The sequence below is a fragment of the Choristoneura fumiferana genome, chromosome 23 (assembly GCF_025370935.1).
Source record: "Choristoneura fumiferana chromosome 23, NRCan_CFum_1, whole genome shotgun sequence".
Taxonomy (NCBI): domain Eukaryota; kingdom Metazoa; phylum Arthropoda; class Insecta; order Lepidoptera; family Tortricidae; genus Choristoneura; species Choristoneura fumiferana.
Window position 1 is genome coordinate 7,856,518 of NC_133494.1, and position 24,472 is coordinate 7,880,989.

Consider the following 24,472-nt stretch of genomic DNA (forward strand, 5'->3'; position numbering starts at 1 on the left):
GGTGGAGTATTATACCGTAAACTTTGTAAATTTTGAAACTTCGAGTGTAATTTAACAATAAAGAATTATGCATATCAGCAATTTTGTCAAATAAACCCCGAAAAGGATGAAGTAGGGGTGAAATTTTTGAATAATCTGTGCTTTCATGTGAGCCTTTCCCAGTTTTTTTGCTTTATTAATTGAAAGAGAACACAAATTTGAATTCTGTGTGGATGTAGTCTTGGACAAAAACTGGTAAGTTTGCGTGTATGATTCACACTAAAACGGGATTTGCTTTTTAATAACTAGATAAGTGAAATAACAAATATTCTTCTTTTTATCCCGATATTGCAACTCACACGTGGATAAAATACTTGCTTTCGTTAGTATGAAATAACAATTTCCTTTTGTCTACAATAGTACTCAGGTATAAGGCACACAATGTCAATGGTAAATAAAATCTTCAATGGCTTATTTCGCTACCTTCTACGGGTCTTACACAAATTATGATCTAGCATTAATTTCATTATGAATGAATGAATGATTTATTTATATAACATAGTCATAGTCGTAGTATTATAACTATGTTTTATTTCTTACAGATAAACTATATCATGTAGAGTGTGCATTAAGTAATTTGAGCGTTAACAATATTTTCAATTTGTATAGAATTAATCATACATTCTTTAAAAAGCAATAATGTCTGGAAGATAGGGCCGTGGTAACAGTCAATACCGTGTAATGCGGAACTAGGACTTGTGCCAAACCTGTTATAATGTCAAGTATTTCTGAGATAAATCATTCTTAGTTGCCAAGAAAGAACGGCACATTCTTCTTGGAAACGCCCTTCTCCAGAATTTCCTGTTTTTGAGATATTTTTTGTTAATAGTCGTTTATCGCTATCCCGTAGGAACTATGCGGTTTTTCGAAATAAAAACTATCCTACGTCCTTCCCCAGGACTCATACTATCTGTATACCGAATTTCAACTAAATCGGTTCAGCGGTTTAGACATGATGATGAGATTAGGTAACAAACAAACGAGCATACCTACTTACCAACTTTTGCACTTATAATATTAGTAGAATATATAAATGCTTGAACTCATTCGATCAAGACTTAAAATTCTGTCTGAAAATTAAAAAATCACTTTAAAAATAAATATACCATATCGCAACTATTATCACCCTTGTCACCATGGTGTCCTATTAGTAAAGCTATCATGTATTTTTTATGTGGGGTACCTTAAATGTTTTAATTATTAAGTACAGTTCCTATAAACTGGGTCCGTTCTATTTGCAGTCCGCAGGTGGTAGGACCTTGTGCAAGGTCCGCCCGGATTGCTACCACCATCTTGCTCGCTAATCCTGCCGTGAAGCAGCAGTGCTTGCATTGTTGTGTTTCGGCGTGGAGAGTAAGACAGCCGGTGAAATTACTGGCACGTGAGGTATCCCATCTTAGGCCTCTAGGTTGGCAACGCGTCTGCAATACCCTGTGTTGCAGATGTTTATGGGCGGTGGTGATCTCTTACCATCAGGAGACCCACTTGCTCGTTTGCCATTAAGTACAGTTCCTATAAACTGGGTCCGTTCTATTTTAATAATTATGATAATATATCCTGCCTGCTAGGCACACGCATCCTCTTAGAGTGAGAAGGCTTGGGCTATAGTTCCTACACGCTCTCAGTGTGGATTGAGAACTTCACATACGGCATTGAATTGCTTCGCAGGTCTGTGCAGATTCCGCACGTAAATTTTGAAAAACTTATTGATACGAGCTTGGGTTTTAACCCAAGGCCTCTGCTTGAGAAGCCAGGGGTCAAACACTATGCTACCACGGCTTGTTCTATTAATACGTTAATATATTTTCAAAATTTTCTCATATTGATATTCAAGGTTACGTTAATTATATATAACTCTATTAATCTAAGTGGTCAGAACTTTACGTTTCCAGAAATAAAACAGACGGACCATCGTGTCACCGCGCTCGCTATAAATATCCGGCCACTAACGTCGGCACATTTTTTAACTTGGCACCGTGAGACCAATTTCCTCTTAACCTTGCATAGTAGATCCAAAATCACACCGCCTGACGTTGCTCACATTTTGTGCAGCGGAATTTTTATACTGACACTTTTATCTTTGTTTCTAGAACTTCTAGTAGGTACTTTCTGATGTGCTCAAAAAAACACATTTAATTCACTTATTTAATGATTTGGTATGAAAGATTTATAGACCGAGAGACCATATTAATAACATACAAAGTATTGTTAATTGTACATATTAATAATATTGAAATAAAGAAAACTCTATTAGGCGACTCATGAAGTGAAACATAGTTTTTAATGTCGCTACTAAACTTTTGCTGCATTATGAAATAATCATGATATGTTCCGAAAGGCTCATAAATGCCATTTTATTGCTATTACATGTACGCATACTGCAGATAATAAAGATATATTTTCATGTGAAAATTCAGGTAAGATTATTTGGATTTACAGTACTTTCCTTAAATAGTTTGATATAAGGAATAGAACACAAATAGATTATTGAAAGTAAAAAAAAACGAAAGATTTGTGGGGTGTTTCAGTTAAGGTTCTACGTTCCGTTTTAGATGTCATTGCTCTAACTTTAGCTTTTATTTTGAATAGCTGTATAGATTAAGGCGTATTTCCAGATTTGATGAAATAAAGTCAAGTAGTTCCTATTTTTAAATCAGGTGATAAAGATAATCCCTCTGATTATCGTCCTGTGTCCATCCTATCAGCGTTTAGCAAAATATTTGAAAAATAATGCTGACGCAAATGATCTTGCATTTTAATACCCATAAAATCATGCATCCACAGCAGTTCGGATTCACAAAAGGCAGGTCTACTACAGACGCGGGTCATAGTTTAGTTTAATTCATATTGCAAGCTTGGGAGGATTCACATGACGCTATAGGTGTATTCTGCGACCTTTCGAAAGCTTTTGATTATGTGGATCATGATACTTTAATTTGTAAGTTAAATTTTTATGGCATTCGTGGCCTCGCTTTAGAACTCATTAAATCTTACCTCACACAAAGAAAACAAAAGGTAGCGATTAACGGAACGTTATCGGAGGGATCTGTGGTCGAAATGGGAGTGCCTCAAGGATCCATTCTTGCCCGATTCCTGTATCTTATTTATGTAAATGACCTAACTTATATGGTAAGCCAAAAGTCGGGTATAGTTAAGTTTGCTGACGACACGTCTTTACTGTTCAAGGTTAGTAGAAAAGATACCGACTTCATTCCCTGTCCGTGATATCCGCATGGTGGTTTGCTGCCAATATTTTGTTACTAAATCCTAAGAAAAGCAAATGTACTAAATTACCGTTACTAAATTCATCTTACTCGAATTCAGTTTCTCATATAAAGTTAAATGGTCAAACTATTGAGTTTGTAAAATCAACAGTATTTTTAGGAATAACTCTCGATTCTAAACTACAGTGGGGACCTCACGTCACAGCAATCGCGGGTAGATTGAGCTCTGCTGCTTTTGCAGTTTGGAAAATACGGCAGCTAACCGATGTGGCGACGGCACGGTTGGTGTATTTTGCTTACTTTAATAGCATTATTTCGTACGGCCTTATTTTATTTTATTTACAAAAGAGAGCAATTAGAGCAATTTATAATTTGAAGACGCGTGAATCATTAAGATCTTTTTTTAAAGAAACAGGTATCCTAACCCTGCCATCGCTTTATGTTTTTGAAATAATCATGTATGTAAGGGAGAACATATGTGATTTCCCCACTAACATCTATAAGCCAAAGGCTTCATACTACAAACACAAGGAAGCTTAAAGTTCCATCTTACAGACTGGCTAAAACCAAAAAGTCGTTTCTGGGAAATTGGCATACGTTTTTATAATAAAATTCCAAAAAATATTACAAACGAAACGAATACAAAATTCAAATCTATTGTCAAGAAAACATTAATATCTAAGACGTATATAAAGTTAATGACTATATCATGGAGAGGGATATTTGGAAATAATTCCGATCCACATTAGCGATCCCTTCAAATAGCGAACCTACTGTGTTAAAAAATAAAGTTTTGTTAAATACTTGTGATGTATAGATAGATATCATTTAATAATATTGTAAATCTGTTTAAAAAAATATACCTCGTTGAGTTTCTTGCCGGATTCTTCTCAACAGAGGTTTTTTCGAACCGGTGGCAGTTTTTTTGGACATTCATAAGTGCTTGTTATAGCCTAAATTGAATAAAGATATTTTGACTTTGACTTTGACTTTGAAGAGTTTATAAGCCTTATCAGAATATCTTCTGGGAGATTTGAAGTAAAATAAGTAAATAAATATTAAGCCAAAATAAAAGCTACATATAGCTTAGGAAAATTGTCACGGTACCTACGAGTAATAAAAGTTTAACTGCACGTCGTTGACTCTAGCCATTATAGCCACTCGAATATTAATACATTTCTTACTTACGTTTATTACAAGTTTGTTTGTCCTAGCAAATCTTGCTAGTTACTTTTAGATGACTCAAATTAAGCTTCTGCTTGGGTGAAATCTTCCGTTGTTTGTACAGATATACTATTTAACTTTGTCCTCGTATAAACAATCATCTAATCCTTCCGTCGCTGAACATGATATTCGCAAAACATGATATTCGCAAAACACGATATTCGCAAAACATGATATTCGCAAAACATGATATTCGCAAAACATCATATTCGCAAAACATGATATTTGCAAAACATGATATATAGGTAAAACATACTGTTATTGTAACTAATTGCTATTCGTATTTATTTCGTAAACGGTTGTTCTTTCCTGCGTCACAATGCATTAGAAGCTTACATAAATTGATACATTTAAATGTTAAAAACTTTAAAAATTAACAGAAATGTTTTGCCGGAAAGACAAGGAGTGACGTTCATTATATTACATAAGATGAATTCTTTTAAGGTGTGATCTTTCAAGATCACAGTTGAATAACCCCGTAACCTATAAACATATGTATTTATGTGCTAAGTAACTAACACTATTCGCGATGTTATGAACGCCTTGCCAAAAATGTTTACCTTTCCCGCGTGTGACTTTGACCCGTTCTTCGTCCCATTTATCATTGTCTACGATAGTTATTTGTATTATTTCTAAAATACCGTAACATGTAAGAGTGGTTCGCGCTCGGAGTCAAAATACGGTGTTACCGGGCCAAACGCACATGTCATTAGGTTAACGGAGAGTTATTTGCATATTATTTTAGAGTCTCTGTGTTATGTTGAGTGAAGTTACTCAGTTTGGTTACTTGTTTGAGGTCAATGGAAGCGTGCAATATCTGAAATGTGCAATGAGTACAAGCTGGACGGCACTAGGTTGTATTATTATGTCGATTTTGTATGCAGCGTTCAAATAACCCGTTTACAAGTACAGGTTGCGTTAAGGAGATTACAATTGGTTAGATCCCTGCGCTGCAAGGATTCAAATCAATGACCCTCGCTATTAACGAAACTCCTTACAGTGATCATATTTTCAAAATGTCCTTCTGCAATCATTTGACTTCCAATTGTTTCCAAATGATTAAAAATCCGGGTAGTATACAGTCGCCAACGTAAAATAGTATGACCATATTGTTCCATTAGGTATTCTGACAACAGCAAACTGTGCAACTGATTGAAACCTGACAACAGTAAAAACACGAAGTTTGACGAGAGACATTAAGATTAACACTCTACCTACTATTAAATAATTTACATAATGTAACTGTAAAAATATGCTGGGAAATCGTGTAGGTACCGTTCTTAACTAAGTCGGTGTTTTCCTTATTTCAGGGCCCGGAAATGGTACGAGTGTCGAAATTCTATAAAGAAGCAAAAGCTGGGCGCTTTCTCCGTTATCTTCATGAAGACACGCTCACTCTATACGAGACTTTCCGTAGGGGAGTAAAAGAATCAAGTAAGTGCATTATTAAATTAACTGATCCTGAAATCAAATAAAATGACAGACTCAGCAAAACATACGTACCATTTTTTTAATTATTAAAGTATTTCAAAATAAATGCAGTAAAATAACTTTCTTCTACCACTGTACTTTTATTTGACAATTTAAGGTCCACAAACACGAATAACATTATATACCTACATAACAAGTCCGGGGAAAAGTCTATGACTATGGCTCATAAAAGCACACCTATAGATGCTTTTAAATGGCTTTGACATTCATAATAATACAGTTCAATGACCTTCCTTTGACCGTTACATTTTTTAATTTAGGATTCCTAACCTCTATTTTGAATAAATACAGTATTGCCAACATTACATTGAAGAACATCTTTATTCAGTTACTAATCAATAATCATTTAAAAATAAAATGTAGTATCCATACTTTGTAAGCAAAGAATATTATATTTTACTATTTACTATTTTACTATTTACCAGCATTAATATTTGCCACAGCGGAGCGTGCAAAATATCTGATAAGTCCTTCCGGTCCTAGAAATAGAGTCGTATCAGATATTTATGCACGCTTGTTGTGTCAGATATTGGTACTGGTGACTGTACCTATGCATAGTCCTAAATTGAGCATTTTCCATTCATTTCAAGTGTTGTTTGGCATAAAACTATTAAAAGTGATCGAGCCACTGGCAAGTTAGCGTGATTAAAAAAAACTAACCATAAACAAAATAATTATGTCAAATTTCATTCCCGGAATTGGCGGCAAACGTAATACGCTTCATTCATATTTCATACCGTGTTGAATGTGTCAGATATATAGAAATGGAAGTCTCTAGCCTGATGATGATGATCATGATTTAAAAGTAGTCGTAGAAAAAGTATTGTATACAACGTTGCATAACTTGGTCTTATACAACAGTTGCATAAAATACAATAAATAAAAAGACTGATAAAGTATTTGAGGTTTTCAGTAAGTATATTAATTAAGAACATGTATTTATTTATGCTTTAAATTATCTTCGTGCGAATGATTGGCTATGCGCAGAGCAACGCGAGCTTCCTGCCGGAAGGGAGTAGCCTTAATGGTAGATTACCTTTAAAATAGTTCTGGCGTTTTTTGCGGGGGGAAATGTGCACACAGGTGCAGTTCCGCACACTTACATGCAAAAACAAAACTGACTGTAATGACGACGTCAACACAAAAATAATCCCACAATACACTAATAATTCGTGTACAGATGACTTCAAGCTCACACATTGACAGTAACATCACAGTACAATACAATACAAAGACTCTTTATTGTACACCAGACATAGTAAGCGATACAGAAAACAGATACACAGAGAAAAAAATACAAGGTGAGCAATAGGCGGCCTTATCGCTTGACCGATCCGAAATTTGTACGGATTAGCGGACTCGATGTTGGTAAACAAATCCGACAATAATGTACGACTTTGTTGTTTAAATGTAATTAAATAGCAATAATACGATAACTATTTACTTACATGTGAAATGTAACTCCATCTTTTTGTAAGCTTGATGTCCCAGATCTCTTTTTACAGCAGAAAACTAAACAATTCGGCATTTTTAGCACTGCAGCGTTCACTCGCGCGACTCGATTTGGTCTTGCTTGAAATCCGAGCGCGCCTTGGTTTATAAAATTCGGTTCACTAATATGTTGCATAAAATCGAATCTCATAAATTCGTTTCTCATAACAACATTAAGCACAATCATCATATTACCGAATTACTTTTCGCATATACTTTTTCTCATACTATCATTTCTCATAATTTTGTCAAGCAGAATATTAACATCACATAGTATCGATGCGCGCTGTTGTAGTCGCAGTTCGAACCTAACTCAACGTACTATGTAGCTGCTGTTCTGTTCTGGCGCTTTGCCTGCTGCTGTTACAGCACTTACTTTGCTGGCCTTACTAACCTTAACCTATTCTAATGGTAGCTGTTAGTTACTTTAACTACTCGTATGCCATTATGTATGTCAGCGCTATTTAAAATTCCGTGAAAATAGAAAAAGTAGTATTTCAAAGTAGTATTTTGCTATGCCATATAAAAATCAGCGATATTAATGTTCTGCTATTTAAAATTCGGCACAAGAATATTCGGCGATATGAGTGTTCTGCTATTTAATATTCTGAGAAATGACTATTATTCGAACTGATAATTATGCAAAGTTATGATTATGCAAAAGAATCATTCGGCTAAAAAAAAATTAGGTACCTGTTATGCGAAGTGTAGAATCGATATTATGCAAGATTAAGGAAACCCATAAAATTCGTATGCCCAGTTAGGCTTGTACTTTGACAGAGGGGAACGCGGCGAATGGCTACTCCCTTCTGTAGGAAGCCCGCGTTGCTCTAAGGCAATGCGTCTCCAACCAGCAGTCTTTTTTTTGGATATTATATTCAGAATTATATATTACACTATTTAGTATAACTTCACTCAGTTTATATAATTAGATAGACAATTGTGATTCATTGCCTGCAGCAGTTGCCGCAAAATAATTCACTCACAATTGCAAAGCAGGGAGTGCCCCAAGGCACAATTCTAGGGCCCACCTCATTTCCCTCCACATTTCCGCTCGTTAACGATAAATACGATAATACACGTTCATTACAAAATATTGTTAACATGTGCCTCATTCGCAAACTGGCTTGCCGGGAACAGTTAACGTATTTTATGCTACTGGAGTAGTGGAGCCATTATCGTTGTCGCTGTCTTATTTCGTCCAACAGCACTGTTTGCAAAAAAAGTTAAACTAGTTTGTCGGTGGAATATTCCTGTGTTAAGCTTGCCAGTTTTACTTTGAGACACTGTTAAATATCAACAGAATAATAAATTAACGCGATAATGTTTTACATTGTAATGCTGTGCTCGTAGTTAATGCGCGCAGCAGGTTTTATGAGCATTTAAAGTTAAAAGCTTGTTTAATTTACTCAACAGATAATGGCAACTGTCTTGGATGGAGGGAAGGTCCTAATAAGCCTTATGTGTGGCAAAGTTATAATGAGACTTTGCTGCGAGCGAAGAACTTTGGATCCGGCCTCATATCGCAAGGTCTACTTCCGGGCCAAAACACATTTGTGGGTAAGATGCCTATTGTTTCTATTTATGAATTATTGGGAAAATAAATTTATTTGAGCATACTGTCAGTTTTTAGTATTACAATCACGTTTTATATTTTACTGTTTTTTTTTAAGTTAGATACCTAAATTTTATTCACAATTATAATATTTTGTTTTCAGGTATTTACTCACAGAACTGTCCAGAATGGATTATGACAGAACAAGCTGCTTATTGTTATTCAATGGTCATAGTGCCACTGTATGACACATTAGGAGCCAACGCATGTGCCTTTATTGTTAATCAGAGTAAGTGTATATTTTTCAGTGTCATCATAGTTAAGTATTCTACTGTCTCATGCTTCAGGCACTTTGATAAAGCCAAAAAAAGTTTAAAAGTTAATAGCGGTAGTATTTTTTTATATTGGTTGTATTTTGGGTCCTGCCCATTTATCAACGTGTACATCCTAATACAATATTGCTCCTAACTGTTTGTATTGTATTGTACAAGAAAGAGTCACTGTATTGTATTGTATGTGAATTTTTGCAAATAGGTCTTGGTACTCATCCATCATGTAGTCTGTTTAAGTTTTGTATGTTAATATCGATGTATTCTTGTTATGCAGCTGAAATGTCGGTCGTCGTTTGCGAAGACGACAAAAAAGCCAACCTCCTGCTTGACCAATCGCCACGGTGTTTAAGAAAACTAATCACTATTAAGGAAGTGTCTCCCTCTACACATCAGAGAGCTAAAAGTCGTGGCGTGGAGATCATCAAATTTAGTGACGTCGAGATTCAAGGAGCGCAGAAGAACCATCCCTGTGTTGTAAGTATTTTCAACATAATGTTGCAGATAGCACTGATAAAGAATTTCAAACAACTTTTTGTGTAGCGGTTGAATTTGATTCCCATTGTCTAGTTTTAAACATTCCCAGACAGAAAATGTTCTGGCTATTCAGCCGAGCATTCCTTCCTAAGAAGCGATTAAAATTCTTAGTTAGTAGAAAACAAAAACGAAGTAGATAAATTCGTAGAAAACTGACTGAAACTATCCGCAAGTTTTTTGTGCGCGGCTGTTTATAATATTATTACAATGATATTTTGTTTCTCAGCCACCGAAACCAGAAAGCCTTTGTACGATCTGCTATACGTCTGGCACCACTGGAATGCCTAAAGGAGTGATGCTTACGCACGAAAACGTCGTGGCGTCAATGTGCAGCGTCATCATGCAGCTTGGAGAACACAGGCCGGCCAAGACCGATGTCATGATCTCCTTCCTACCACTCGCTCACATGTTGGAGCGATGTTGTGAGGTGGGTGACATAAAAAGAAATAACAGCTTAACCATTATGGTATTGATAAGTAATTCCAAATCTTACAGTGGATACTTACCTATTATTTCAAAAATAGTTGATATTAGAGTTGTCTGATCCTAAATATTGTTTTTTGTGACGAATTAATATGTAATTTTTGGCAGTTTTTTAACATTTTATTTTCTGTATTACCTACTCATAGGAGCGCAACGGTCTATTTAATAAGTAGGTACCCAATGCTTACTTATAATTATTTTTCCTAGAGAAGAGTCACGTTTTGTAAAAAACAATGCGTTGGGATCTTCTAGATGTTGTTTTTTTTTTCAGAACGCTCTCTACATGGTGGGAGGAGCGGTCGGTTTCTACAGTGGTGACATCAGACGCCTCGCCGATGACCTCCAGACCCTCAAACCGACGATGATGCCAGCTGTCCCTCGATTACTTAACCGGCTGTACGACAAAGCCCAGTCTGAGATTTCAAGCTCGAAACTGAAGAAATTGATCTTCAATATGGCTCTCTCTGCGAAAGAATCTGAAATCAAAAGGTGGGTTCATCCTTCTATCCTACTGATATTATAATGCGCAACTTTGTAAGTAAGTGTGTATGTATGATTGTTACTAAATCATTCTAAAATGACTTGAACTTTTCCGTGCCGTTTCTCATCTGCGTGATAATTCAAATAAACCAGTTCAAATACTAGGTAAGTGAAGTAATTTTGGTTTACATCCATAGTACTGTGCAGCTAACATACTTGCACGTACTACCACAGAATTAGTAATAGTAAAGTACTACGCTAGTTACTTACACATTGCGTGTTAGACTCAACATCTAACGATATCATTAACATCATCTGTGGTGGTGGATGTAGAGTCTTACATTTGGTAGCATGGTGAACGGTTGTATCGCTCTGAGAATAAACCCTGATTGAGTTCCAAACGCGTCAGTGTAGTGTGGTGGTGATCGTTGGGTTTGTGTGTGTTCTTACAGTGTGGAGGTGGAGGTATGCTAAGGCTATGGTAAGGTCGGGGGTGAGCAAGGTAATTTTGTATAAGTAGTTAATTTATCATTTACAAAGGGATATTGATACTAACCGGATTTATGATGGTTGTTGCAGGGGCATCGTGCGCGGCGATTCGATCTGGGACAAGCTGGTGTTCCGCAAGGTGCGCGAGGGCATGGGCGGCCGCCTGCGCATCATGGTGGTGGGCTCGGCGCCGCTCGCCGGCAACGTGCTTACTTTCTCGCGGTGCGCGCTCGGCTGTCTTGTGAGTACCTTGTACCGTTTGCCGATATCTTATATTGTCCATCCATCCATCCATCCCAGCTAATATACTCCCACTGCTGGGCACAGGCCTCCTCTCAGAACAAACTTATTAAATCTTGATCCACTGTGAGCTGGTTGCACGGTCTAGGGTTAAAAGATTTAAGTAATTAATTTAGAAGAGAGTTTAATGAAAACTTCTGCCCAAATGCTCGTAAATAAAAATAATAAATAATACAGAAATAAACTCCAGTACCTACATCCTGCATTATATTTACATTCATAATATTTTGTATCATATATCAAGGCTGAGCCTTGATCTCTAGCTACTTATGAGTTTGGTTATCTAAAAATAAAATAATTCAACATCTTGTTTATGTAGATCTTCAACTGTAATAAATTAGTTTTGTACGCCGACAAAGCATAATCTGTAGTTACCATTACCGAGTGAAACATAACCTATTTTAGTCTGGAGGAATCATAGAAGGGTTTACCCGGGAGGGTCCAAACGGAGCCTTATTGATATCACTTATGTGTTCGTCTGTCCGTCCGTCCGTCTTTAGATTTTACAGCCAGGTTGGAGCTGCAGTTTTCAAATTTTAACAGTATAGTTTGGATCTTATTATACCAAAGCTGTACAAATTAGGTAGGTATCAAAAAAATATAAAATTAAAGTTGCAATTTCAGTTTGTAAAATTAAATTGGACGGCCTTATGGTCTCCACAAGCTACCGATATAATGTGTTGATCTTACACTGTGTACAAGTCGTGGTAATAACAGGCAGTTAAATTAATAATCAAACTAGCTGTTGCCCATGACTTTATTTGTGAAGAATTTACTTATAACGTGCCCTCGAAAACTGTATCACGATCAGTTGTGTATTTTAAGCTTGAAAATTTAACAAACAAATATGCTCAATTTCGCATTTATAAATATTGGCACAGAATAGATAATAGTACAAGTATGATATTAGTAAGGTAAGGATTAGGAATTTAACGAAAATTTTATGTGTTTTACTAACTGTGTTCGACAACTATTAACTAAAAGCGATCAGTAATAATATAAAAATAAAATTAAAGCGATAAACCCTATTGCTCATCTTACTTATTATTTTACTTTTTACTCTTTTATTTATTATTTATCTAATAGAAAACGCAACTGCCATCGATGAACTGTGTACGTAACTGAAATAATCTGCAACGCTCTGTAATACACACGTTCAATAAATCAGCACAAATGGACTGCTCAGATAAATCGTTGCTGTGTGTGGCGGGTTTTATTGAAGTTGTTTGTTTGTATGCAGATCGTGGAGGGCTACGGTCAGACGGAGTGCACGGCGCCGGTGACTCTTACCGTTCAGGGCGACCACGTCCCTGAACACGTCGGGCCTCCCGTCGCTTGTAACAAAGTGAAGGTACGGTTTATTTTTCTAATAAAAAAACCTTTCGAAACGTGTGGCTTTGCACGCCTAAATGTCTTAACAACTGCACCACCTGGCAATTCGCCCAATCAACTGAAAATCTTAATATAATAGCCAATAGTGGCCATCCATAACGACTACCATGTCACGATACCTACGTTACAAATTAGTTAGAAAGGCGTATGACATTAGGTATGTGCCCTGTAAAAGCCCTGCAAGTGCATATGTAGTTTGGGTGGATTGCAATTACCAATAATCCAGAGTAAAGTATCAGCCTAACTTAGGACCCACAACACAACTGTCGGTGGTAGGGGTAGGTACTGTAAGCATGACCCTGCATTGCATGCGTGCCTTTGTGTCCCTACATTACAGAACTCTTCATTTGAATGACACAAAATGCGATGACGTCCAAAATGGTGCTCCTTTTTTAGTTACTCAATTCGCCCCTAAATGGATTTGTGGCGGCTAAAATGGTGTTTCTTTTAGTAACTCGCTTGCCCGAAATGGATTTTGAATGACGCACTTAGCAGTGGCGGCTAAAATGCTGTTTATTTTTTAGTTAGTGGACGTGCCCGAAATGGAGTATTACGCGGCGCAGGGGCACGGCGAGGTGTGCGTGCAGGGCGCGAACGTGTTCAAGGGCTACTTCAAGGAGCCGGAGAAGACGCGCGAGGTCATCGACAACGACGGCTGGCACCACACCGGCGACATCGGCAAGTGGCTGCCGGTGAGTATCGATCTAAAAGAAAATTGAGCCCGGTTTCCACTGCGAGTGGAAAGGACTCATTAAAAACTTAGTTTAACGTACGGTCACGAGCGTTAATTTGGGACCCGTTTCGTGAAAAAATCCTTTGAATCTCAAATTAACACTCGTGACTACAACGATCGGCTGCTTGAATGTACTTTCACCGGACCTCTATATATGAAGTTGTCGATGTAAGTTAAACTAAGTCACTAATGAAGTAATGAGTCCGCTCCGCTCGCGGTGTAAATGGGGCTTATGACTCAGCGTATTAACTTTTATAGACTTACTAGCTTTTGCCCGCGGTTTCGCCTGCGTGGAATTCGAATATCGCGCGCTGTTCCCTCGGGAACTGTTCATTTTTCCGGGATAAAAAGTAGCCTATGTCACTCTCGAGCTCATAAACTATCTCTATGCCGAAGAATCACGTCGATCCGTCGCTCCGTTTCGAGACGGACAAACATACAAACTCACAAACATACAGACACACAAACACACACTTTCGCATTAATAATATTAGTATGGATCTCGTAGGAGTGAGTATGTTATGTATATTCTATGTATAACAAACACGACCTGTCATTTTGTCGCTTGCATAACACGGCCGAGGCCTGATGGCTAAGTCCGACCCTGTCCCTCACAATAAAATGGGTGTCTACTGTTCTTCTAATGCAGGTGCAGGACCGGAGCTGATTGATAGTTTCACGGCACTGGTAATCCGTTGTTACAGAACTTGATTATGAAGATTGAGGTTCCGGGTTCGATTTTGTTGGGAGGATTTATCAATACTTATTTAAGTTTATCCATTGCATTAGTTTCCATTGTATACTATACTATACTAGAGTTTACCCGCGGCCTATCACAAGTAAACTATTCGATCTTGTAGTTACAATTAAATTCCGGGATTTTACAAAATTCCCCTGGGAATTCCCAAAATTTATATCGTAGTCTTCACTGAGGTTGTGTTAAAAACAACTATCCACAATTTCAAGACTCTAAACCCAAAGTTGAAATTTCAAGATTTTATCCCTAAAAAGTAGCTTATGTGTTATTCCAGACGTCCAGCTACCTATATTCCAAATTTCATGACTCTAAGGCCAATGGTTTTTATTTCAAGATTTAATCCCTATCCCGTGAATATTAGGATTACATAATAATTACCTACAGCGTGACAGATTCGTCATCCGCATTATTTAACTACCAGCCGGCTTACCACGGCACGGATAGTATTAATTAGTAGCAGTCACAGAGTAGATTTCCGAGTGACAACTGGCTTCACTAGGGATTTCTTATTTTCAAGGTAGCGGAGATCTAAAGACACTTGATTATTATTATATGCGCACACTCAAACCTAAAAAATCCTGGGCATGAACATTCAATCCGGTTTGGTGCATCATTAAATGCATCTGATGAACAAAGTAATTGCCAGTTGATGTGCGCAATGCGACATTTCATTCATCTGTTGCTCTTTTCTTGCGGCAGGATCTTCATGGTCTGATATCGATTTCATTTTCTTACAGAATGGTACCTTGAAGATTATTGACAGAAGAAAACACATCTTCAAACTATCGCAAGGCGAATACATAGTTCCTGAGAAAATAGAAAACATCTATATAAGAAGTCAATACGTCGAGCAAGTTTTTGTTCACGGCGAATCACTGAAGGTAAAAGCATACCTACCTACTTTGATACTTTCCATAATTTTTTTTTGAATTTTTTTAATGAGATAAAGTATCTCTTTGGCTCTTATTAAATTGTTTTTTTTTAAGGACACTTTCAATAAGGATTACAATAACTTCTTCTCGCTCAAATATATCTTGATTGTTTGAGAAACCGACTTTTAAGTGTATTTAATTTAATAAACATCTTTAAAAAAATACGAGGCCAAGGACTTTTTAAAGTCTTCTTCTTCTTCTCTTTTAAAATATGGCTTTTCTGTCCTAATTAATAGGACAATTTCGCCAGTGTCAAAGTAAACTCTCTTTGAGAGGCACGTTGTACGGTGGTTGTAGTTTTTGCAACTTGATAGTAAAATTCCAGAAACCACGTGGACACAACTTGCGCATTTAAAAATGTCAGAGACGAGAGAAATATAGAATTTTGTGATCACTGTTCACTGTTAAGGTTAATCGCCGCATAAAACACTATCAAAATTATACTTCAACTAGCCAAAGAAACAGAAATAGCAAAATTAGATATTGTCTACATCCGCCATGTTTGAATGCTACAAATCGAATCTCTTTTAAATAGTCAATTAGACAGAGAGATCTGATATTTACTATGGCCAAACGACATGTAATATAACACGACGACCACAGAAAGTCCATACTAAATTTATTTTTTCTACAAAGAACTACATTTGCTCGTATCTTCCTTTTTAACAGAAACGGATGATTTTTACGCCATTCGTTTTATTTTAATGTTTTGTATCACGTAAATATATTTGTGAGAAGGGTTCTTGTTCCATGAATACCCCTACTATTTAATTTTATTTAGCCAGGGATTTGTTTCCAACGTAAGACTATCAATCAGCTGTAACGTTTTCATTTGTTTCCAGTCATGCATAGTCGCCGTGGTGGTGCCAGACGTGGACGTGGTGAAGTGCTGGGCCCTAGAGCACGGCATCAAAGGCACGTTCAGTGCCCTCTGCGAGAACGAAAAAGTCAAGCGCATCATCATCGAGGACATGCTGCAGTGGGGCCGCACCGCCGGGCTCAAGACCTTCGAACAGGTATGGGTTATCTTCATCAGCTGTCCGTGAAATTGGAAATATGCAAGCTTTTCTTTACCTCTTTAAATATATTTTTCACTTCTCATGCTCGTAAAGTTCGTGTTTATGCTGTATCTAGGCGACATAAAATGACTTTTTATGCTCTAGTGCATAAAATAAAATCTTCGTCTAATACCAACTCAAGACCAAGGTGATCAGGTGTCAACAGCCACAAACAAAAAAGTTTCTATATATTTTTTAATATTTTTTAATTTATATAAAACTAAAAATCAATCAAATCAATTATAATAAATCAGTAAAATTAAAATAATGGAATTATTATAATATTGTATAACAAATAAAAGGTACATAGAAAGTGAATCATTGTTTCCACTGTTGCTATTTCATTTCCTCGCCATCGAAGTGAAAAACAGTGTAAAACTCGAGCATTAAACCCATTTTCCCCTCGACGTGTCTATAATGAACGCCTCGGGTAAAATGGCTCGTTTTATGCTCTTGTTGTACAATCTACTATTTGTTGTTGGACAAATTGAGATGCGGAAGATTTTTTTAAACTATTGAAAAATTCAAAGATACGGACATTACTTACGTACTTCCTTTTGCTTTTGAATACTTTACATTAGATAGGTCTTTCTGAAATGTTTTCATAGATAATTTTTAAATTTAAATATTTATTTGCATTATTATGCTTCAAAATAAGTAGGTACAACTTTTTGTTAAAGTCAAGTGGCCTCGATAACTTAGGTACCTAAACAGTGGGCGTTTAACATCGGGTTACAATCATAAATAAAGCACAACGAATTAAAAAGTGAAACTATGACAGCTTAGTAAAGGCTTTACAAGTTAACTTAATATTGAATATTTTGTCTTATGTTAGTATGGAACCATGGCGCGTGGCCGGACGCGCACGTGTTCAAGACAGCTAACTTCCCTGTGTCTAATGAATGTACATTTCATTAATCACTGACATCGACAAAGCTTAACGTTTTTATTGATAGGGATCATTATAGCCATCACCGTACCCTTTTAGGAACAGTGTTTCGTTACATTATATGGACTTTCATTGATGACCGTCATCTGTGTCATTGTCATTTAATGCGGCTTCATTATAATGCACATGTTCATTGTTCAAGGCATCATCACATCAGTGTCATGGTCAGCGTCTTTATGCTCATCGCTAATAGCGCTTGCGCATGTATGTTTGTTTGTGTCTTTGCTTCGCATCGATAAACTCTATTAATTCTATCCTTACAAGTTTAATGTCGTCTTTGTAGACAGTCAGTAATAAACAATGGGGAATGGATGAAAATTTTAGAAACGCTTAAAACTTTCTTTATCGATAGGAATAAAATTTCTAATTAACAGAAAAAACATTCTCAAACTCTTTCATTTTTTTTAAATTAATTGATGCTACTTCAAAATCTAATATTTTTTTTCTATTAATATAGATACGTTATTCCTATTGATATGAAAAGTTTCAAGCATTTCTAAATTTATCCGACATTCCCCATTATTTTATGCAGAGAACTCATCAATAGTATATAATAATAATACATTCACGTTTCATATCCAACTCGATAGGATTTTGAAATTGAGATTATTTCACTGAGTTCGAACTGAGTTATCGATTAAGTTCATTCATTAAGTAATGCTTATAATAGCTATAGTTCATAATATAAAGTAAAATTTGCCGATGAGTGCTGAACTTCGTGAACTGATTTTTTTAATTTGGTTCTTGTTTATAACCTAACCACAGAATGCATAACCGTTTTTTTATTTACCTATGGCAACCCTTTCAAAATTAAAATTTCTTAGTCTATAGACGTCTCGCTAAAGTTATCTACAATCTTGTGCGTCGTAGGTAGATAAGACAAAAGCCGGATATGGCCACTTACGGAAATCTTGTGACAAGAAAGAACCTTTGTTTGCAGGTGAAGGACATATACTTGCACCCAGATCCGTTCTCGGTGCAGAACGGCCTACTGACTCCTACTATGAAGGCGAAGCGACCAGAGATCAGGAACTACTTCAAACCCCAGATAGAGGACATGTACAAACAACTCGAATAACAATAACCCTCTTACACTAGATATTTGTGAGATCGCAGCATGCCTGGACGATTTTAATGAAACGGAAATGTTTGATAATAAAACTAAAGTAAACATATTATTAGACATAAGTGGATACTCCGCTGTAAGTACCATCTGTTTTATTAAAGCAGCCCAGCTCTATTTAGACTAAGCTGTGATGTGTAACGTCACCATACTTTTTAGTATTCTATCACAGTACAATGTGTTCGTTATAATTTTAGTCACTTTTCACTTTCATAAAAATATCGGTTAATTATCGATAAGTTTAAACCTGAGACAGTGTCATGGAAATGTGTTGTGACGGTATTGGAAAAGTTTTTGTTAACGGCCCAAAAATGATTATAAACACAAAGTACCTACTAGTAGTCTAAATTATTTCACTTAGGTAATTTTTTAAATTAAATTAAGGCGTAATTTTCTATAGTTTAATCCGCATTTTCTTCGATAGCAATAATGAGGGAAGTCATTTCTCGGTCAGTCAATTATATCTATCCTATCACTGATTCTTCATAGAAATGTTGATACCTTAAACGATCCCTGTTATAGTTTTCAGTTTTGTAAGATACCTAAATAAGAAAGATGACAAAGATCAGAGGGGCAATAAAAATACACCGTGAGGCTATGTTTACTTGTAGATATCTTATTTACCACTTTTGGTTATTTGGAGTCAACTCGTAAAAGTATATGAAACCACCCGAACAACAATTTTAGTTATCTTTCGTAAACTACTCTAAACTACTCCGATTATTTTATCTTAGTTTCTAGTTTACAAATCATTTCGAGATTTTCTCTAGAAAATTAAATAATCAATGACTTAGGTGATATGCATGTCACTTACAATAATAGTGTTTAGGTAAATTCGTAAGCAATACTCGTAAGTGTAATGGAGCGTGAAGAAACTTTGGAATAAACATTTTGTATCTGGTTACATTATCCTGAGAAATCTTACAAATATACCCAAAGTAAAGTACTTACGAGACATAATAATAAATATGATGAATAAATTGAGCTTCTTTTAATAGATATAGAGAATGTCGAGGCAAACGCACTTACCTACCGAAGATGACTAGTGAGAACACGATAGACGTGGGCCACGATATTATACAAACTCCATACAATCAAGACTAATTCCGAAATTTAGGTGTAAATTTTTGGATATTCGCCGCTTAGTCTTACTTCAATATTAAAGCGAATTGTAATAAATAAATTTATATATATAGACGAAAATGCGTGCTTGGCTTGAGATAGACGATAATTGGATTGGTACATTGCTAAAAGAGGCAGGCATGTTGTGCTTTTAATACGCATATCGTTCAATTGTTTCAAAATTGTTTTTGGGTTGTCGGAACGGAATTAACTAAAAGATAAACACATTTTAGACTCGCAATATTGTAACTTAGAGAGTTTTTATAGAAACATCGTTGCACTTATAAAATACGCTTTTCGAAAGTTCTTTTATAACTAACCAAGAGCAGTGTAAAACCTTGAAAATAAACATGACTTTGTAAAGTAGCGTAAGTAGAGAATACTCGTATGTTGAGCCGTGCCTTCTACCTAAATCCTGTTTTTTAAATAACTGTGCACATCTTTACCAACTTAATCGTGTTTAGACAGAAATAATGGTCTTATCGCAAAAAAATAAACACTTGGATAAACCTGAACTGACAGTTTTCTATGAAGTAACAAGACCAAATGCTGAACTCATGTTAAACGACTCTATAAGTAACACGACTAAAGTTCGTCTTGACGTGACAAGACTAACTTTACTTGGCGTAATGTTTTTAATGTCTATTACCTATTTAGTTTACGGGGCTGTTTCACCATCCATTGATTAGTGTTAAGTGACGGTTAAATGTGATGCCGTCTCTATTTGTTTTGTTCGAATAGACGGAGACGGCATCACATTTAACCGTCAGTTAACACTAATCAGTAGATGGTGAAGCAGCCCCTAAGTATGTTTTTATGTGCACAGAACAACAAGAGTGAATGTTTTTTTCTGAACACGTGAATAGTACGGAAAGAATGACAAAATATTTTAACTAGAGGCAAAAACAGTTAAATAATTTTATTTCTATTTATGTAATAAAACATTTTGCTATGCGTAAACATTATGTTATGAAACTTATGAAATATGATTAAAGGGCGAATCTCGAACTATATTGTTGTGGACGTTAAACTGTTCACTGACTGGTAGATTTGAAATCATGTCACAATTACTTTGATATTCTTACCATATGGCTAACTGAAAGACAACTGGATTTTCGAGCATTAGTCATAAGCAGCATTTGATAAGATTATGTAGGAACTTTTGAATGTTATTTATATAGTCAGTGAGCAGTTTAAGTAAATGCGAGGCATACTTGTTATACTAATTTAAATATGTATTGGTCAAACCATCGCACCTTGTAGTATAATTTAGTATCGTGTATTCTATCAGAATGATACAGCTTTGGGCGGAACGCAAAGTTATGCGTTTCATGTCGTTCAAACCAAAATTTTGTTGTTATTGGTGCAAGTTGCTACAATAATTTATTTTTAATAAAAAATTAAATAATTCAGTTTTGGTTTTCTTTTTTATCCGTTGACAAATTTTAAGTTAGATGTTAATAAAATATGTACAGCTTCATGACAAATCCATCAATGTTTTATGAGTATCACGGGAAACAAAATAAGTATTGGATAAAAGAACTTTTAATGTTGACATAAAGTTTGTTGACAATTTTATAAGATATTTTTATGGCTTTTTTCAAACATTTAAATTGTAAGTAGGTAACTTGAGTGGTTTCAAAATAATAGATGCAATTTATCGGTCGAAAGTTTCGCTTAGAAACGTCATAGTAGTAATAAAATAAAAATCATACTATTACATTGGTATATACGCATAATAATGATTTTCATTATGCAATTGGTTTCTGGGATGTCTTAAGTATGGAGCATTGATAATAATGCAATTTTTCATAATTATTTAATAAATATTACAATAGAATTATGAAGGTACTTGCAAAAAGTCTTTAAACGACGAATTTTTCCAAATGTAGTCGCAGTCCTTCGTTCAAGATTGGAACTCCTCCAAATATCTTGACCTGACTGACCTTTACCTTGAAGAATGGTAAGTACCGCCTAATACTATTTTAGACATTGTCATTACCATAAGTATTTGAAAATATGATAATAGCAAGAGGCCCACGACATGCACATACATAACATTCATGTTTATGTAGAACTAGCCGTTACCCGCGACTCCGTCCGCGTAGAATTCGGTTTTCACTATCCCGCGGGACGCATTTTCCGGGATAAAAAATATCCTATGTTCTACCCCGGGACGCAAACTATCTGTATACCGAATTTCATCTAAATCGGTTCAGCGGTTTTGTCGTGATGAAATAACAAACAAACAATTAAACAAACAAACAGACTTACAAACTTTTGCAATAATACGTATATTAGTGGTAAGTATACACGATTCACTCACGTAATTACTTTAACTTTAAGTTCTCATGTAAGTGAATTGTTAAATTCTTAATGGGAATAAAGAATCTTAAAACCTTAAACCTTAATTGAAGTGTAATGGAGTGTTTCGTAGCATTTATCAACCTCCATAATCTTTTCCCTAGTGGCTCCAAGAAGCTGTAGTCACAGCGGCCGCACTCCGGTAAACCACAATATTACAGACATTACGTGGGTTAAACCTAGGGAAGGGGACTTCATTTACTAACATCAGTAGAGTAGTTATCGTATGATCCCCAGTCAAACCTGCGTTGACAGAGCACTATATTCAAATCTGTCAATGCGAATAGGTAAAGTGCGAGGCACCTTAACAGAAGTCTCTTCGTTCCATTCTCCATACAAGAGAGACTTTCTCATAAGAGAAGTTTCCCTGCCGACCGCTCGGCCGCGTTAGGTGGTCGTTTGGAATATTGCTGTCTTGACTTCCGTAATTTATATCGAGATAGCTGTATGCTTTTCAAGATTTGGGCGGTTGAATATTGGGTTTCGTTGTCTTGTCCTCATATTATGCGAAAAGTATGACACAGAAATCAATGATGTTTTACAATCAAGATATTAATTATACTTTCTATGCCTGTGGTTTTAACGATTTTTGTAAAAATGCTTTATTAGTCTGTAATTCTCGTGCAAAGTTGACATCTTTTTTTGTCGACTTTTGAGCTCCTGTAATTCTGATATTACACATTTATATGAAAATCTGAAAAACCACAGGCACAGATAATTACGTCTAGTCCATACTCACAAAATTTCATCTATTTCTGTTGCCTAGTTTTCAAATGAGACCAGGACTACGTTTGTATGGAGAATGGAACGAAGAGACTTCTATTAAGGGCGTTTACCAGGACCCATACAGTGGTATTCGGCCTATCGCTGCATCCTAATCTCTGCCAATCGTACCGGTTTCCCGTTCCATTGGAAAACAGAGGGCGGGACGAGAGAGTGGATTTGCACCAGCGCAAGCGCTTGTCCACTTAAAATAAATTCACGCGCAGATGATTCTTGGCTATTCACACTGGTACGAGTATCCGATGTACAAAGTCCTGCGGCGATGGGGTGTTGGTGGTGGGGTTTATGGCAACGATGAGCCGAAGCCTTAGTTAGCATCCCGCACGTAGGCGGTCAGGAGAGAGTGGTCGCTTTCAGTCGATGGAGGCGGGACTCTGGGTTCGGCAGCACGACTGACGACAAAGCAGCCCTATTTAGGATCGCTCTGCTATCCTCTGCACAGAGGAGTGGCCTAGAAAAGGTGGCCTAAATATAGTCCGTCTCACTTATAATCTGGACGCCTAACCGCGGGCGTTCAGACATCGTCAATGCGGGCAAGAGCAGAAAGGGGACACAAAAAGATACAAGATATCCCTTAAAACCCAAACGACTTTGCTTTGCTACATGGAACGTTCGAACGTTGTTAGATAATGAAGTCAAGGTGTGACCGAGAAGTGCAAGGACAAGAGAGATTTGGTTCGACTGACCATTCAAGCACATCTTGACAACGGACCGTGGATTCGAAACATATCGGGTATACCTGGAAAACTAATACGTGGATCCCCATTCTATATTGTACCTTATATCTGTCTCACATTTGTTTTATTGAAGCACAGTAAACGAGCAATGCAGACTTCCGCTTAACCTAAGAACCTACTGCCTGCATAATAGACACGAGAAATAATCTCATATTGTGATTCACTCACCTGTTTCTAATCGAGTCAGGTATGCCTGACATTTTAAAAACCAATCTATGTTTCTTTTTCAAGGTATGCTCGACCGGTGCCCAACTTTGTTTCGTTCTTCTCGTTTGGTTAGATCAAGCATTCGTGGACATAGTACCAAAGATTATTTTACTAAATACGTCAGTGACACGTGTATTCTTCAATACGCAAAGACATTACGGTTTCACGTTTTTATCGAAGAATAGTCAAGGAGCAAGGCAAGACCTCCACTCGACCTCAGTACCATAACCACGAGGAGTATTTTCATATCGTGATTCACGCGACACAGCGAGACCGTCGCCGTGAACCAAATTGTGTTTGATTATCTTTATCCTTAGGTACGATCTATAAATAGAATGAGATTATCATCCGTAGTGTGCGAGATGATGAGTTTGTTGTGATTTAAGTATTGCAGTATAACCAAGAGGACATGAGGATTCTTCCGTAATCTAGGTCGTATATAATATATTGATGTTGGGATAGCGACTTCGGATGAAAATAAAAACCAATATTCCGCGGTGGTTTATGCTTAGAGACAGATGACAAACTCATCATACTTCGATGTACAGTCAAGTGTAAAAATATGTACTTATACCGTTTCAAAAATAAGTACCACAGACTCTTATTCAGACGCAATAAGGCCATAGTAAAATATTTTTGAGTGGTTCGAATAGATACTTATTTTTGCACTTGA

General features: G+C 36.4%; 1 protein-coding gene across 5 annotated transcripts in view; it reads left to right on the forward strand.

Moving 5' to 3' along the window:
- Positions 1 to 21,120, forward strand: part of LOC141441300 (long-chain-fatty-acid--CoA ligase 1) — a 77,271-nt gene extending 56,151 nt beyond the window's left edge. For all 5 annotated transcript variants that reach the window (XM_074105986.1, XM_074105987.1, XM_074105985.1 and 2 more), the window contains 12 exons: positions 5,798 to 5,921; positions 8,886 to 9,029; positions 9,188 to 9,313; positions 9,631 to 9,830; positions 10,117 to 10,317; positions 10,645 to 10,862; positions 11,433 to 11,583; positions 12,883 to 12,993; positions 13,559 to 13,726; positions 15,262 to 15,405; positions 16,299 to 16,472; positions 18,404 to 21,120. In XM_074105986.1, coding sequence (XP_073962087.1) covers positions 5,798 to 5,921; positions 8,886 to 9,029; positions 9,188 to 9,313; positions 9,631 to 9,830; positions 10,117 to 10,317; positions 10,645 to 10,862; positions 11,433 to 11,583; positions 12,883 to 12,993; positions 13,559 to 13,726; positions 15,262 to 15,405; positions 16,299 to 16,472; positions 18,404 to 18,541 — 1,899 coding nt within the window. In that variant the 3' untranslated portion in view covers positions 18,542 to 21,120. The remainder of the gene's footprint in view (positions 1 to 5,797; positions 5,922 to 8,885; positions 9,030 to 9,187; positions 9,314 to 9,630; positions 9,831 to 10,116; positions 10,318 to 10,644; positions 10,863 to 11,432; positions 11,584 to 12,882; positions 12,994 to 13,558; positions 13,727 to 15,261; positions 15,406 to 16,298; positions 16,473 to 18,403) is intronic.
- The last annotated feature ends 3,352 nt before the right edge of the window (positions 21,121 to 24,472 follow it).